The following is an 18,816-nucleotide window of genomic DNA, read 5'->3' on the forward strand; positions in this document are numbered from 1 at the left end:
ACACTATTGTTCTTTTTTTTTATAAATGTCTAATGATAATGTCAATGAGGGATTTTTAATCACTGCTATGTTGAAATTGTAACTAATATTGATACTGTTGTTGATAATATTCATTTTTGTTTCACTACTTTTGGTTTGTTCTGTGTGGTGTTTGTGTCTCCTCTCAATTGCTCTGTTTATTGCACTTCTGAGTGTTGCTGGCTCGGCTTTGCTTTTGGAATTGGATTGCATTGTTATGGTATTGCTGTGTATCGATTTTTTAAAAATGAGAATCGATTCTGAATCGCACAACGTGAGAATCGCAATTCGAATTCGAATCGATTTTTTCCCACACCCCTAATATATATATTTTTTTATTTATTTATTAAGGATCCCCATTAGCTGGTTGCCTCAACAACCCACTAGTCTTTCTGGAGTCCACAATTCAATACAATTACAAGTAAAAGCATATAATTATAACTACACAATACAGAAAAAAATCAAAAAAATAAAGCATCAAACAAGCAAACAATTTACAGTCACAGAATAATATCTATCATATAAATATAACTACACAATAGAAAACCAAACAAATCATCAACGAGCAAACTAATTTAAAGACTCAGATAAAATATTGCTTTCTTTTTAAAAACCTGTTTACTTTCAATGCCGGTGAGAATTGGAGGCAGGTTATTCCAGAGCGATAAAGATCTATGAATAAAAGATTTCCGCAAAACATTCTCCCTGGTACGAGGGAGTACAAAATGCTCCTCACTGGACGCCCTGGTATTATGATCATGTATAGTGCTACTGTGAACTATTTGGGCCATGAGAAAAGCAGGAGTTTTACTACCGGTTACTGATTTGAGCAATATAAGAGTATTAGCTGACAACCTGTTCTGCACTGTTAGCCAGGAAAGAGAAGCATGCATTTGGTTCACGTTGGTTCTTAGTGAACAACCCAAAACCAGCCTTGCTGCCCTATTCTGGACAATCTGGAGCTTACTGATCTCACCACTTGCAGCAGACGCCCAGACTGTAGAACAATAGTCAAGATGACACAAGAGTAAACTCTTAACAATTTGACAAAGAAGAGGTGGATCAACAAAAGCCGCACATTTCCTGGAAATACCAACAGCCCTTCCCATCGTTGTAACTATATCACTGATATGATTTGACCAGGATAGAGTGCAGTCCAGCATCACTCCAAGGAGCTTGGCACTTCTGACCTGTTGAAATACCTAGCCTCAGATCCAACTTTGGGTCACAATATAATGTGTATATATACATACACACACACATTTACATATACAGTATATATATATACAGTATATATATATATATATATATATATATATATATATATATATATATATATATATATATATATATATATATATATATATATATATATATATATATATATATAACAGCATGTCTAAAACAAGGTTTTATAATAATAATTGTATACAATACATATAACATAACATAATAATAATATATAATTATTAGAAGTGCTCCAATAAATCAATGCACATCCAAATCGGAACTTTGAAATGTTTTGATTGGAAATCAATGTATTGGTTTAAAAAAATCCACAATATATATATTTTCTAAAGGAATACAGTTTTTCAAATATGTTTTAGGCCATCTCCATTGGTTACTCGCAGTCCCTGTACATCATACGTCAGCTACCAAAAGGAGGTTTTGTGACCCGTTTTGAAAAGGTTTTATGATCACTATTACACCAAATGATACATTGTGATAATTGGTTTGAATTCAGATTCATGTTGAATTGTTTATAAATCGAATTGTCAGCCCAAAAAAAGGAATTGGATGGAATCATGAGTTGTCCAAAGAGTTCCACTTCTATTGTATAATAATTAATTGACATTAAATAAACATTTCTGCCCACAAAACAAAATACTACAAAAACATTGTTTTTAATTATTCAAAAGTAATATTTTGTTATAAACAGTTATTGGATTTATTTATCCATCCATCCATTTTCTACCGCTTATTCCCTTCGGGGTCGCGGGGGCGCTGGAGCCTATCTCAGCTACAATCGGGCGGAAGGCGGGGTACACCCTGGACAAGTCGCCATTTAATTTAAACAAAAACATAGCCGCGGCCCACAGTCATCCCTCGCCATGTCAAATATTGCAGTTTCACCACATTGTGAATATTTATTTTTAAAGCATATTCGACTTTTTTTTGTCTTAAATCAAGCATTTAACTCCCTAAATCAACTACAAATATCAACACCAGAGTAGTGTTGACCACTAGAGCTGATTGGCTCAGCCTCAAGCAGCCAATGTCTAGACAGCTCTCAGAATGTTGAACAAATGTATGTATTTCTCTATTTTCAAAATATTGGATTTATAAATACTGACTTATTCATCGCGGTCATGTTTGAAACCAATTAACAAAAATAAACGGGGGACGATTATATACTAGATAGACTGTGTTTTTTTTTATTTTTGATGAATGGGCAGCTATTTCTAAACTCTGTTTCTCACATTGTCAATTTGGTGCACTTTCAAGTATGAACAGAGGCTCATTCATTTATTTACTTTTTTAAGTAAGGACAAATGAAAGGAGGGGCACCTTAAATAAAATGTCCAATTTTAAGTAAATTTAAAAAATATATATATATTTTTGTGTGTAAAAGCCTACAAAATTGTAATGAGATCAGACTCCGAAGCCCCTCTGTGACCCGACAGAGTGGAGCTGAAAATCCAAAAGCCTTCAATGGCGTGTATGCAGAACCTCAATTATTGGAAGCTAGAAAACACTTTGGATGAGTCGTTAAGAGGAGAGTTGGATGGCAAATGAAGGGATGAAGGGCATGTCAAGGAGATAAAGATGCAAATGAGAATGAAAATGGGGCAAGGAAAGTGTAAAAGTAGACAAGAAGTCACATGTGGCGACAGAAAGCAGCGTGTCCACCTACAGTCCGAACGTGCGGCTGCAACGCTACACAAAGATTTGTTGTTGTTCTTTGGCTACACAAAGCTTTACTCCCATGAGAAAGGCAGCGATGACATCATCTCAACTGACTGAGTCTTTGTGCGCACCAGACAAAGACATCGAGTCATCCTGCTGCAGTCACAAGGGGGGGAGGGGTACCCCCGTGTGTGTGTGCGTGTTTGTGTGTGTGTGTGTGTGTGTGTGTGTGTGTGTGTGTGTGTGTGTGTGTTGGTGGGAACTTCACTTGCTCTCTTACCGAGGTGCAACTCAGCTAATATTGTGGTGAACGGCACCAGCAGACAAAATCTATTCTTTAAAAGGTGTTTTAAACAAAATGTATCACCACGTAATGTTTGGTGTATTGAACACACCCTCATGGCTGAGGAATCATCATCATTTCGGTGTTGACCTCAGTGTGTGTGATGAGATTATCTTCAAGATGCAACCTTTCATCACATTTGAATAACAGAATATTGAGACTGATTTGGTGGATTTAAAGATTCCTTCTTGATAAATGTCAACATGTTGCTATGAATTTGTAAATGAGAACTTGCTGGGTAGATTTGTGTACTGTATTCTGTATATGATATGATGATGTATATTTGAAGTGTCCATAAGCTGTGTGCTTGTAGGGATGACCTTTTTGCAGGATGGACTCTGATATTAACAAAAGAAACAATCATGTCATACAAAATGATGTCTGTCTGTACATAAATAAATAAACAGTGTGTGCTAAACATGCTAGTCCAGCCAGGAAGTGACAATATGGCCTCCTTTGTGCGGCGCAATAACAACACTGACACACTTCCTGCACACAACATCAACACAAGGAGACAGAGATACGTCCCATCAGCTGTTTTTTGTTAGAATAATTATGTGTAAGTTATCACACAACTCTTATGCTTAAAGGCCGTTGCTATAGTTATTATCAATTGTGCTGAAGTTGTACTTATCTATCTGTGCAAAGCGAGTCGTCTCGAAACAGTGTTTGTTTCCAGGATCGGCCTGCTGACTGCCAAGGGCGAACATCGAGTGCCGTGACGCAGACAGAGCAGAGACAGGGCGATATCACGAGTGTCAGCACATTTGCATTTCATTAATAGTCATATATTGTGTCTAACTGGGGCTGCTGAGATGACCCCCCCTTCCTTCAGCGGCAGCCTCAGTGATGTAACCAGGGACCTCCCAAATAAATAGAGGAGCACGTGGGCTGGACTTTAGAGCGTAGTTTGGATCTGTAACTAGAGTTCAGCCCAAAAACGTCTCTCCTCATTGAGCCAAATTTAACTGTCTCTGCATGATTCCTTGCTTCTTGTCTGTTTAATAGCTGTCATCAGTGTTTGAACCTGACAACATGAGTAAAGGAGGTTTTTTTCTTCATGATGTCTTAAAGTGAGCGTTTGAGTGGCTCTTCTCTCAAAAGTGTAACAAAGTGAAGGAAATTGTTTTTTTTTCCTCAAATTTGGTGCTGAAGAATAGGGATGATGTTTGATAAGAAATTATCGAGTTCGAGTCTATTATCGAATCCTCTTATCGAACCGATTCCTTATCGATTCTCTTGTCGAGTCCAGATAGTTTGTTGTATATGGAAAAAAAAACACAATATTTGGTTTAACAAAAGCTCACTTTTATTATATAAGAAAACAATTTAATCTAATAAATAAATAAATATTGACTGTTACCCCCCTAAAAAAAAAAAAAAAAAATATATAAACATTGACTGTTGTTACCCAAAGTATATTAAGTGGGATTTTTCAGAAAAACAAATATATACAGTAACACGAAAACAACCTGTCTCTGTGATCACTATAGGTGTATAAATAATAATATAGTGTTAAATAAAATCAGTCCCTTGGGCACAAAACCGGAAATAATACAGCTCTCCAAAAAGTGCAATTCTGCTGCTATTTGACATAACTGTTTATGATGCTTTGACATTTTTGCACTTTAAAGAAAGAAAGAAAATTCTATGAAGAGAAAAGTTGTTTGCAAATGTGGTTACAATGCTAAAAAATGAAAAGTTAAAGCTAAAAAAAGAAATACACTTTATTGAGTTAACATTATTTCTTTATAGGGGGAAATATGTTATGAGCTAGGGAATATAACAACTACACTACCCATCATGCAACGGGAGTGACGAGCATGCGCGGTAGCCCCGAAAAGTGTTGTTGCATGTCGTCACCCGTGAAAGTAAACGTCAAGAACTTAGCCGACACGCCTCGTCTGCATTATTTATAATTAGACAGACAACACATATACAGTGTGAAAAACAAAAGTTAAAAAAGGGAGATGTGTTGTATATATATGTATGTGCTGCGGTTGCTTTAAGAACGTTGCGCCAGATGCCGTAAAGGAGGTGCGTTGCTAGCCTGGTTGCTATGTTTCCGGTGGGTCGTAAAAGTGTTCTTCATGAGTTTGTACCCTGCTCAAATCTCTCAGTAAAGTTATTCATTGGATTATACCTTTTGTTTTGAACTTTACTACACCTTGGAGCGCTTTTTCCCGTCCATTGTTTTCCTGCTTTCGCTATCTGCGCCTAATGACTGAGCTACGTGACTGATTTATTGTGATGTCACACGGAGCATTTCTGGTCGGGACGGGATTCGTTCCGAGGGATTCGAATAAAGAACCAACTCTTTTCTTTACTATAGTGGTCTCGATAACGGGTACCGGTTCTCAAAAAGGGATTCGAGTCCGAGGACTCGGTTATTTTCTTATCGAACAACCGGGAAAACCGGTTTCGAGTATCATCCCTACTGAAGAACAAGTTTTAGGGATTCATATTACTGCCAAACATCAATAAATAGTCTGTTTTTATATTGTAGTAGACTTTTAAAAGATGTTTTTCCCATAATATTCCAAAACAAGTGAGTCTGTGCAAAGCGTGTAAAGATGGAAGTATCACCGAGATGTTGAGCTTCCTGATGGTTGGACTGGAGTTGTCCGCTTCCGCGGCAGCGACGGCCTCGGGGGTTAGCACGTACATTTTCCACGTCGCCAAACAGCCGTTGGGTTTCTCTGCCGCGTAGCACCGCCACAGTGTCTGGAAAAACACACACCGCTTTTAAAAAACTATGCAGGGAACTTTTGGACCTAAAATGTCAAGGCAGAGAAGATCCTGGGGACAGAATTGTAATACAAGTGGGACATCTGACCAAAGCGATCCTGCAGAGGAATGAAGTAGAACATCCGAAGAAGAAGATGCTGAGGATGGTTACTTATTGGTGGAGGTGCTCGCTCAAATGCCTTTTGCAAGTGTTGTTCTGTGTTTATACTTTCTCAAGAGTAAGACAGCTAAAAGAGAACTGAAGGTTGACAGCGGTACCCATCAAAGGCGTGTAGTTGTTTTCAGATCATTACTATCGACAATAGTTACTTGCATGACAATTAGTTGTGATAAAATGGCATTTCAAACACTTCCTGTAAAGTATTCACTTCCTCCACTTCCCTTTGGTTTCGATAATATGCATTACACATGCTTTGATTTAAATTGTGCATACATTTTTGCTCCACAGTCACTTTTATAACCAGTTTTTGAGTCAGTCTGAAATACGCTCGATTCTGGAGGCATTATGAGATTGCAAATGAAAACACCCTCTCCAAAAGTATCATAGTTTATCCTTTGAAAATACAGTATTTCCTTGAATTGGCGCCGGGAATATAGTATTCGTCTGCCTAGAATTACAGCCGGGTCAAACTCGTTTCGCAAAATAATTAGCGCATGCTTGGCACTTCCGCCGGGTCAAATATGAGTCATTAAATGACTCCCGCCTCCTGGTGGTGGAGGGCGCTAGTGATCCTTCTTGCGACTACCAGTACTGCAGGAGACCGGTACTGCAGAAGAAGACAAAAAGCAGCAAGCATGAGCAGCGATTGTTTGCTTGCACTTTTAACATGGAGGATTACATATCTAAAATAAAACAGTTTTCTAAACTAGACTTTCAATCGAAGCAGGAGGTAACAATTAAAGGAATATCTCCAGAGACTTTTAAAACTGAAGAAAGATAAGAAAGACTGCCTTTGATCAGAAGCAGCTGCACATGGACCCATTTACAAGTAAAGGTAAGATCATAATAACGTTTTTTTTTAATTAAATGTGCTTTTCATGATTAGGTAAGCGCCGGAGTGAGAAGAGGTTTTAAAATAATTAGCGCATGCTTGCCCATTCCGCATGGTTTTGGTAACCGCAGGAGTGAGAAGAGGTTTTAAATTAATTAGCGCCCCTGCGGCTATTCAAGGAAATACGGTATACATTGTTTAAATTAAAATCTTGGAGTCGTCGCCACCATTTTTTCCCCAGACACGCTCAAAAATGAGGAAACTTAAGGTGCCGACCGAGATGCTGGTGCAGTTTTACTCAGCCATCATAGAGTCCATCCTGACCTCCTCCATCACAGTGTGGTTCCCCGGCGCCACAGTCCAGGATAAGAATAGACTGCAGCGCATCGTACGTGCTGCTGAGAAGGTGATTGGCTGCAAGCTCCCATCCCTCCAGGACTTGTTCTCCTCCAGGACCAGGAGGCGTGTGGGTCGGATCACAGCTGACTCTTCTCACCCTGGACACCCACTATTCTCCCCTCTCCCCTCAGGCAGGAGACTACGCTCCATCCAGACCCACACCTCCCGCCACCTGAACAGTTTTTTCCCCTCGGCCATCAGGCAAATGAACAATAACTCCTAACAGCAGCTCCTTGAATTCCTTAAATTCCTTCTAAGTCTATCTGATAGCTCAGTTACAGCTCTTTTTATTACCAAATATGTGTTGTATGTGTTTTATGTCGCACGTTTGCACCAAGAAAAATTCCTAGTTTGTGAACCCGTTCTCAAACAATGGCAATAAAACTATTCTGAAAATAAACTTCATAAACATTATATACATAGATTCACCGGCCACAACATTAGGTAAACCTCGCAACAACGTTGCAACGTAGCCAGACTGCAAAACACCGCAAACAGAAGCATCCAAAACAGAGTATAATCTCATGCCAAAGTGCGCATTCAACATTGTAACAACATTTAGCAGTCAGAACTGACGAAATTCCTCATAGGTCCCCTTTAAGAATTTGATGACAGATAGAGGAAAAGTGACACTTTGACATTTGCTGTGGTCTGGAACAACATGGCACACAAACAACTATCAGAAATGCAGCCAATGTGAGATATAGATATTGTCATGAGTCATGATGACATAAGTAAAGGACATTAAATGAGCTCAAATATACCGACAAACGAGACATAATGATGAAATATGTACATACAGCTAGCCTAAATGGCATGTTAGCATGGATTAGCTTGCAGTCATGCACTGACCGAATATGCCTGATTATCACTCCAGCAAGTCAATAACATCAACTAAACTCACCTTTGTGAATTCATGCACAGCATAAAACGTTTGGTGGACAAAATGAGACAAAGAAGGAGTGGCATAAAACACGTCTTTCTGTGGCAGCGTTGGAGAAAGTTGTGCATGTCAACAAACTACGGTGAGTTCAAGGGCTGCTGAAATTAGCAGGACAAAACGGTGCTCGCCAAATACTCTCATCAGTGAAGCATGTTGAATATAAAGAGTGGGATTTCTAACAATTAGGAAGATTTGTGTCATGTTTGTCCTCCTACAGAAATCATAATAAAACAAAAATATATGCTTGATGTACATTTGCTGAATGCTAAAATGGCTCACCTGGATGAGACAAGCCGCAGCAGGGATTTGTCTATTGAAGTGTTTCTGTCTCTGCTTCTGTTGGACCTTCAGAGCAAAGCCTGAACCCAGGATACCCTAAGCACACCCACTCAGATTGTATGAACAACACTTAGTCACAGCAGAATGAAATCTAACAATACCGGAAGGATTCCAGTGAAACTTACAGCCGGCAGAGCAAAGAAGGAGATGGCGAAGACGCTGAAGCAGGAGGCGATGGCCTTGCCGACCCACGTCTGAGGGATCTTGTCTCCGTAGCCGATGGTGGTCACCGTCACCTGGGTGGAGAAGACAGAAGAACGGCATCTAAACATAATCATTTTGTCATTTCGGTTTGATGCAGAGGGATTTTTAACAATTCGGAAGGTTTGTGTCATCTTTGTTCTCCTACAGAAAACATATTCAAACAAAAAAATATATTTTTCTGTTTTCATACAATTTTGAAAAAGCTCCAGGCGCTAAGGAGCCGCATGTGGCCCGAGAGGCGCAGGGTTGCCGACACCCGCGCTAAGTTATGCTTCTTCAGACTCCTTTTCCTTGTTTTAAGAAAGTGTAAAAATGTGCTGTGCCACATTGTATTTATGTACAAACCCCGTTTCTATATGAGTTGGGAAATTGTGTTAGATGTAAATATAAACGGAATACAATGATTTGCAAATCCTTTTCAAGCCATATTCAGTTGAATATGCTACAAAGACAACATATTTGATGTTCAAACTCATAAACTTTTTTTTTTTTTTTGCAAATAATAATTAACTTAGAATTTCATGGCTGCAACACGTGCCAAAGTAGTTGGGAAAGGGAATGTTCACCACTGTGTTACATGGCCTTTCCTTTTAACAACACTCAGTAAAGGTTTGGGAACTGAGGAGACACATTTTTGAAGCTTCTCAGGTGGAATTCTTTCCCATTCTTGCTTGATGTACAGCTTAAGTTGTTCAACAGTCCGGGGGTCTCCCTTGTGCTATTTTAGGCTTCACACATTTTCAATGGGAGACAGGTCTGGACTACAGGCAGGCCAGTCTAGTACCCGCACTCTTTTACTATGAAGCCACGTTGATGTAACACGTGGCTTGGCATTGTCTTGCTGAAATAAGCAGGGGCGTCCATGGTAACGTTGCTTGGATGGCAACATATGTTGCTCCAAAAGCTGTATGTACCTTTCAGCATTAATGGTGCCTTCACAGATGTGTAAGTTACCCATGTCTTGGGCACTAATACACCCCCATACCATAACACATGCTGCCTTTTACACTTTGCGCCTAGAACAATCCGGATGGTTCTTTTCCTCTTTGGTCCGGAGGACACGACGTCCACAGTTTCCAAAAACAATTTGAAATGTGGACTCGTCAGACCACAGAACACTTTTCCACTTTGTATCAGTCCATCTTAGATGAGCTCAGGCCCAGCGAAGCCGACGGCGTTTCTGGGTGTTGTTGATAAACGGTTTTGGCCTTGCATAGGAGAGTTTTAACTTGCACTTACAGATGTAGCGACCAACTGTAGTTACTGACAGTGGGTTTCTGAAGTGTTCCTGAGCCCATGTGGTGATATCCTTTACACACTGATGTGGCTTGTTGATGCAGTACAGCCTGAGGGATGGAAGGTCACGGGTTTAGCTGCTTACGTGCAGTGATTTCTCCAGATTCTCTGAACCCTTTGATGATATTACAGAGCGTAGATGGTGAAATCCCTAAATTCCTTGCAATAGCTGATTGAGAAAGGTTTTTCTTAAACTGTTCAACAATTTGCTCAGGCATTTGTTGACAAAGTGGTGACCCTCGCCCCGTCCTTGTTTGTGAATGACTGAGCATTTCATGGAATCTACTTTTATAGCCAATCATGGCACCCACCTGTTCCCAATTAGCCTGTTCACCTGTGGGATGTTTCAAATAAGTCTTTGATGAGCATTCCTCAACTTTATCAGTATTTATTGCCACCTTTCCCAACTTCTTTGTCACGTGTTGCTGCCATCAAATTCTAAAGTTAATGATTATTTGCCAAAAAAAAAAAATGTTTATCAGTTTGAACATCAAATATGTTGTCTTTGTAGTGCATTCAATTGAATATGGCTTGAAAAGGATTTGCAAATCATTGTATTCCGTTTATATTTACATCTAACACAATTTCCCAACTCATATGGAAACGAGGTTTGTATGTTGAAAATCAATTCAAAGCTGCTATGCTTTTGTGATCAAGGTCTTAAGGAACTTGATAGCAAATTCATAAAATCACCAATCGATTCAATGTTATTAAAAATGTTATAAAAAACTTTGCAACTTGTTGAAAGACGGCAACAATCACACAAAAAACGCCTGCAAAATCCCAACTGACTTCCACAATAAAAGCTGTGTGTTCTGTTTCCTCTTCCTACTCACCTGTGTTCCCAGCTACTGTCTTTACAGAATGACGTGCATACAGCTACTGAAGCTGTACACGGACTACTCTAAGGGTTTAGAATGTGGTCTGGATTGTGGAGGTGAACGTCTTTCGGAAGAGGGTTGAATCATCAAGCGTGTGAGGGAGAAAAAGTGGGGGTGAAAGTGAACGTCTTTCAAAAGAGGGTTGAATCATCAAGAGTGTGAGGGAGAAAAAGTGGGGGTGAAAGAAAGAAGGGGAATGTGATCTAATCCTCCAGCTGTGTCCCACACCTGCACACCCCGGCCAGGAGACTCGTGCCAAGACTCGGCGCGCTCGCATTCCTTCTAGCACTCACACTAGACTCATTCTACTGGAACAGAACAAGTCTCCAGTTTACAGTCTCAGCACAACAACACAAGTGCAAATCCCCGCTCTTTTGTCAGGGTTGTTGTGAGCAGGAGGACACAAACCAGAGCTTCTTGTGGGGTGCAGAGGCCACCGCGACCTCCTCCAAGCCTCCGTGCATAAAGGCAGTCATCCACAATTCAAGTTTTAATTAAGAGAAGCGACACTTTATGTGTTACAGTCCTAGGAGCCAAAGAGCCTGAAGGTGAAAAGGTTTATTAGCTTCCCCATTGTGTGGCGCACAAGACCGCCATCGCTTCCTCATTACACACGCTTGCCATTCAAATCTTTCATTAACTGCTTGGGAAACTCGGGAAAGGCATCAAAAACACGCTCTGCTACTCCAAAGAGCGTGTTGTGATGCAATACTTCCCACGTGCACCACATGTAAGGAAGCCCAAGTGGCAAAGTGCACTACCAATACAATACACTACTTTACACACGGACATGTTTCCTTATACTGCATTCGGGTTGTACCGCTACTAGTATAGTACTAATTAGGGATGTCCGATAATATCGGACTGACGATATTATCGGCCGATAAATGCTTTAAAATGTAATATCGGAAATTATCGGTATCGGTTTCAAAATTATCGGTATCGGTTTCAAAAAGTAAAATGTATGACTTTTTAAAGGCCTACTGAAAGCCACTACTACCGACCACGCAGTCTGATAGTTTATATATCAATGATGAAATCTTAACATTGCAACACATGCCAATACGGCCGGGTTAACTTATAAAGTGACATTTAAAACTTCCCGGGAAATATCCGGCTGAAACGTCGCGGTATGATGACGTATGCGCGTGACGAAGTCAGAGTAACGGAAGTTATGGTACCCGTAGAATCCTATACAAAAAGCTCTGTTTTGATTTCATAATTCCACAGTATTCTGGACATCTTTTGCAATTTGTTTAATGAACAATGAAGGCTGCAAAGAAGACAGTTGTAGGTGGGATCGGTGTATTAGCAGCGGACTACAGCAACACAACCAGGAGGACTTTGTTGGAGCGCTAGCCGCGCTAGCCGCGCTAGCCGCGCTAGCCGCGCTAGCCGCCGACCTCACCTTGACTTCCTACGTCTCCGGGCCGCCAAACGCATCGGGTGAAGTCCTTCGTCCTTCTGCCGATCGCTGGAACGCAGGTGAACACGGGTGTTGATGAGTAGATGAGGGCTGGCTGGCGTAGGTGGAGAGCTAATGTTTTTAGCATAGCTCTGTGAGGTCCCGTTGCTAAGTTAGCTTCAATGGCGTCGTTAGCACAGCATTGTTAACCTTTGCCAGCCTGGAAAGCATTAACCGTGTATTTACATGTCCACGGTTTAATAGTATTGTTGATTTTCTATCTATACTTCCAGTCAGGGGTTTATTTTTTTGTTTCTATATGCAGTTAAAGCACGATGCTATCACGTTAGCTCGTAGCTAAAGCATTTCGCCGATGTATTGTCGTGGAGATAAAAGGCACTGAATGTCCATTTCGCGTTCTCGACTCTCATTTTCAAGAGGATATAGTATCCGAGGTGGTTTAAAATACAAATCCGTGATCCACAATAAAAAAAGGAGAGTGTGGAATCCAATGAGCCAGCTTGTACCTAAGTTACGGTCAGAGCGAAAAAAGATACGTCCATCACTGCCTCTCAAGTCCTTCACTGTAACGTTCCTCATCTACGAATCTTTCATCCTCCCTCAAATTAATGGGGTAATCATCACTTTCTCGGTCCGAATCTCTCTCGCTCCATTGTAAACAATGGGGAATTGTGAGGAATACTAGCTCCTGTGACGTCACGCTACTTCCGGTACAGGCAAGGCTTTTTTTTTATCAGCGAGCAAAAGTTGCGAACTTTATCGTCGATTTTCTCTACTAAATCCTTTCAGCAAAAATATGGCAATATCGCGAAATGATCAAGTATGACACATAGAATGGATCTGCTATTCCCGTTTAAATTTTAAAAAATCATTTCAGTAGGCCTTTAAAAGGCCGCTGTGTACATGGACGTAGGGAGAAGTACAATAAACCTTAAAGGCAGTGCCTTTGCGAGCCGGCCCAGTCACATAATATCTACGGCTTTTCACACACACAAGTGAATGCAACGCATACTTGGTCAACAGCCATACAAGTCTCATTGAGGGTGGCCGCATAAACAAGTTTAACACTGTTACAAATATGCGCCACACTGTGAACCCACACCAAACAAGAATGACAAACACATTTGGGGAGAACATCCGCGCCGTAACACAACATAAACACAGCAGAACAAATACCCAGAACCCCTTGCAGCACTAACTCTTCCGGGACGCTACAATATACACCCCCCGCTACCTCCCACCTCAACCCTGCCCACCTCAACCCCGCCCACCTCAACCTCCTCATGCTCTCTCAGGGAGAGCAGGTCCCAAATTCCAAACTGCTGTTTTGAGGCATGTTAAAAAAAAGAATGCACTTTGTGACTTCAATAATAAATATGGCAGTGCCATGTTGGCATTTTTTTTTCACATAACTTGAGTTGATTTATTCTGGAAAACCTTGTTACATTGTTTAATGCATCCAGCAGGGCATCACAACAAAATTAGGCATAATTATGTGTTTAAATTCCACCACTGTATATATCGGTATCGGTAATTAAGAGTTGGACAATATCGGAATATCAGATATCGGCAAAAAAGCCATTATTGGACATCTCTAGTACTAATGAATCAAAAACGGTACTATATTCTGTTTGAAAAGTACCAAATCCCTATTTATATATATATATATATATATATATATATATATATATACATATATATATATATATATATATATATATATATATATATATATATATATATATATATATATATATATATATATATATATATATATATATATATATATATATTTATTTATTTTTTGTCAATACGCACGTCTTCACATAGTGACATTGCTGGTTTAACCAGCAGAGGAGCATGTTGGGCAGCGCACACACACAGAGTACTTACAAGCACACACAGTGTGTACACAGAAAAGGGAGAATGGACGCATTTTGGTGTAAAAAGTAAAGATAAAGGTGAAGTTATAACACTGAAACACCCTCAGGAAGAGCTGCTTTAAGACATGCGGCTAACATCCATCCACAGTGTTTTAGCTACTTCTAAATCACTAATCCTTGTCTTTATAGTAACAAATAAAGTAAGTTTCTTACAAGTATCATTATCACTGGAGGCGGAGGAATAGCTAAACGTGCTTCACTACACACCGTAGGAGGATACAATAGCTCACCGCCCGTCACAATGTAAACAAATGCCATGGGTGGATCTACACCTGACATCCACTGTAATGATACCAAGTTCAATAGCGTATCTAGTTGATACTACTATGATTACATTGTAGCGGTTGCTTTAAGGACATAATTCACCACACCTGTTTACTTGACTTTGTGGTCATTATTCACTGTCATTGTTGTATTGTGCACATAACAATGTTTAGCGTTCATATACAGTATGTACAGTATATGCATATCATATATGCAGTCAAGAGGGAGTCATTCGGTGCGGCCCCTTTAAGTGACCGGCAGGAGATTTACCCAAAGGTGGGGGTTTCTTGTGACCGCCATTTTGAGTGGCTTGATGTTAGGAGTCTTTAGTCTTGTCTTATATGGAATAAACGGGGCGCAAGTTTTTGTGTGTCAAAAGATACTTCATGTTGTCTTGCAACAACATCGATATTTTTTATCGTCACAAAATATTTTTCTTTAAAAAAAAAAAAAATTCATATTGTGTTTTTAAAGTCAGTAAATATGTCCCTGGACTCATGAGGACTTTGAATATGACCAATGTATGATCCTGTAACTACTTGGTATCGCATCGATACCTAAATGTGTGGTATCATCCAAAACTAATGTCAAGTATCAAAGAAGAGAAGAATAAGTGATTATTACATTTTAACAGAAGTGTAAAATAAGCAGATATTAACAGTAAATGAACAAGTAGATTAATAATCCATTTTTACAGTTTGTCCCTCATAATGTGTACAAAATAATGACACAATATGTTACTGCAGACTAATTAGGAGTCTTTGTTTGTTTACTTACTACTAAAAGACAACTTGTCTAGTATGTTCAACATTTTATTTAAGGACTAAATTACAATAATAAACATATGTTTCATGTACACTAAGATTTTTTTGTTAAAATGAAGCCAATAATGTCTTTTTGTGTGGTCCCCTTTATTTAAAAAAGTATCGAAAAGTATCGGACTACATTTTGGGACCGGTACCAAAATATTGGTATTGGGACAAGCCTATACTGTATACTGTACATATGTGATACTGTATACATACTGTACATATGTGATACATACTGTACATATGTGATACTGTATAAATACTGTACATATGTGATACATACTGTACATATGTGATATTGTATAAATACTGTACATATGTGATACTGCATGTACATATGTGATACTGTATACATACTGTACATATGTGATACTGTATGTACATATGTGATACTGTATACATACTGTACATATGTGATACTGTATGTACATATGTGATACTGTATAAATACTGTACATATGTGATACATACTGTACATATGTGATATTGTATAAATACTGTACATATGTGATACTGTATGTACATATGTGATACTGTATACATACTGTACATATGTGATACATACTGTACATATGTGATACATACTGTACATATGTGATACTGTATGTACATATGTGATACTGTATACATACTGTACATATGTGATACTGTATGTACATATGTGATACTGTATGTACATATGTGCTACTGTATACATACTGTATGTGCATTGTGCGATGCATGGAGAGCTTATGGGACATGTTGACCTACCACGCCCCACCACAGGGCATCAGCGTAGCTGGAGAAGCCCGTCTTGCCCTCCTCGTCAACGGCGTCCTTCTCGGCCAAGTAGACAAAGTAGGATGAGAAGATGAGGCCCAAGAAGCCGATGTACAAAGTTGTGATCAGCTCCTATAATAATGACAGCAATAAGACTACATTTATTGGCATGACGTAAAAATCTCTCAAGTAAAAAGTATTTACTATCAGTATTTGTCCTGAGACAAAGGAGGAAAAAGACAGACAAGCATGCATACATACAAACCGGAGCTTTTCTTCTAGTCATTCACACATGGAGGAAAAACGGGTCCTGGTTGTTAGCAAGTTAGAACAATGAGGATTAGTTATGACGCCAGTTTTAGGATATTTTCAATCATCAATGGAGCGGAGTCAAACAAGTCAATGTCTTATATTCAAAGTTTGAGACAAACAACTCAACTTTATATTCAGGGTTCTCTAAAAACAAAAGTCTTTGATTTCGTCTTTGAAAAACATTCCCAAAGTCATAAAAAAGGGCTATTAGGGTCAATACAGGAATTCAAATACGATTCATATTGTAGTGTTATTTTTCTTTTTTAAATGTGAAGTATTTTTTTCACTACCAAAAACGGGTTTTGAGAAAGGAAGGGTCATCCTTTATTCAGATCAACACATCAATCAAAACAATTGTTTTTAAAGATTATTTTTTTCTACAACAAGAGGACTGGTCGATGTGGAAATGACAAAAATAAAAAATAAAAAAATAAAAAATATATATATATATTTTTCCATCCATCCATCCATCCATCTTCTTCTGCTTACCCGAGGTCGGGTCGCGGGGGCAGCAGCTTAAGCAGGGAAGCCCAGACTTCCCTCTCCCCAGCCACTTCGTCCAGCTCCTCCCGGGGGATATATTTTTAAATTTTATATATATATATATATATATATATATATATATATATATATATATATATATATATATATATATATATATATATATATATATATATATTTCATTTGTTGTCTTTGATATCATCTAAGAAAAACAACAGCTTTTGAAAAAGGACAAAGAAAAGGTGGTCTAATAATTGGGAGATAATTCCATTAATCCGTCAATCAAAATGTAGTGTATGTATATGACCTATAATCACAAGTGTCTCAAAGGGCTTTACAGACATTGGTCATGACATCACTTGTGTCTCAGGTCATGTCTTGTCGTGCTTTTGTTGTTGTCGTTCTCCAAGGTTTTGTGTTTAGTTCTGTTCCTCGCGCTCAATGCTTCCCTTTGTTTACGTTTCTTGCTGCTAACACCCGCTTGCTTATTGATTAGTGTTCCCCACCTGCTGCCGCCACTAATCACGTCCCTTCATATCTCAGCCTGCCAAAGTTGGCGTTTAGTTTTGTTCCGCTACCTACGCTGTTCACGTCGTGTTAAAGGCCTACTGAAAGCCACTACTAGCGACCACGCAGTCTGATAGTTTATATATCAATGATGAAATCTTAACATTGCAACACATGCCAATACGGCCGGGTTAACTTATAAAGTGACATTTTAAATTTCCCGCTAAACTTCCGCTTGAAAACGTCTATGTATGATGACGTATGCGCGTGACGTCAATGGTTGAAGCGGAAGTATTGGGACACATTGTATCACAATACAAAAAGCTCTGTTTTCATCGCAAAATTCCACAGTATTCTGGACATCTGTGTTGGTGAATCTTTTGCAATTTGTTTAATGAACAATGAAGACTGCAAAGAAGAAAGTTGTAGGTGGGATCGGTGTATTAGCGGCTGGCTGCAGCAACACAACCAGGAGGACTTTGACTTGGATAGCAGACGCGCTATCCGACGCTAGCCGCCGACCGCATCGATGATCGGGTGAAGTCCTTCGGCACTCCGTCGATCGCTGGAACGCAGGTGAGCACGGGTGTTGATGAGCAGATGAGGGCTGGCTGGCGTAAGTGGATAGCTAATGTTTTTAGCATAGCTCTGTAAGGTCCCGTAGCTAAGTTAGCTTCAATGGCGTTGTTAGCAACAGCATTGTTAAGCTTTGCCAGGCTGGAAAGCATTAACTGTGTGGTTACATGTCCATGGTTTAATAGTATTGTTGATTTTCTGTCTATCCTTCCAGTCAGGGGTTTATTTCTTTTGTTTCTATCTGCATTTAAGCCCGATGCTATCACGTTAGCTCCGTAGCTAAAGTGCTTCGCCGATGTATTGTCGTGGAGATAAAAGTCACTGTGAATGTCCATTTCGCGTTCTCGACTCTCATTTTCAAGAGGATATAGTATCCGAGGTGGTTTAAAATACAAATCTGTGATCCACAATAGAAAAAGGAGAGAGTGTGGAATCCAATGAGCCAGCTTGTACCTAAGTTACGGTCAGACCGAAAAAAAATACGTCCTGCACTGCACTCTAGTCCTTCACTCTCACGTTCCTCATCCACGAATCTTTCATCCTGGCTCAAATTAATGGGGTAATCGTCGTTTTCTCGGTCTGAATCGCTCTCGCTGCTGGTGTAAACAATGGGGAAATGTGAGGAGCCTTTCAACCTGTGACGTCACGC

The 18,816-nt window shown here is 39.5% G+C and overlaps 1 protein-coding gene across 5 annotated transcripts in view; it reads right to left on the reverse strand.

Moving 5' to 3' along the window:
• kcnq1.2 (potassium voltage-gated channel, KQT-like subfamily, member 1.2) overlaps window positions 1-18,816 on the reverse strand; it is a 435,625-nt gene that overhangs the window by 334,959 nt on the left and 81,850 nt on the right. For all 5 annotated transcript variants that reach the window (XM_062061243.1, XM_062061246.1, XM_062061245.1 and 2 more), the window contains exons 7-10: window positions 16,263-16,403; window positions 8,815-8,925; window positions 8,630-8,725; window positions 5,855-5,992 (exon numbers count right to left, since the gene is read on the reverse strand). In XM_062061243.1, coding sequence (XP_061917227.1) covers window positions 5,855-5,992; window positions 8,630-8,725; window positions 8,815-8,925; window positions 16,263-16,403 — 486 coding nt within the window. The remainder of the gene's footprint in view (window positions 1-5,854; window positions 5,993-8,629; window positions 8,726-8,814; window positions 8,926-16,262; window positions 16,404-18,816) is intronic.

The sequence above is a fragment of the Entelurus aequoreus genome, linkage group LG10, assembly GCF_033978785.1.
Source record: "Entelurus aequoreus isolate RoL-2023_Sb linkage group LG10, RoL_Eaeq_v1.1, whole genome shotgun sequence".
Lineage (NCBI taxonomy): Eukaryota > Metazoa > Chordata > Actinopteri > Syngnathiformes > Syngnathidae > Entelurus > Entelurus aequoreus.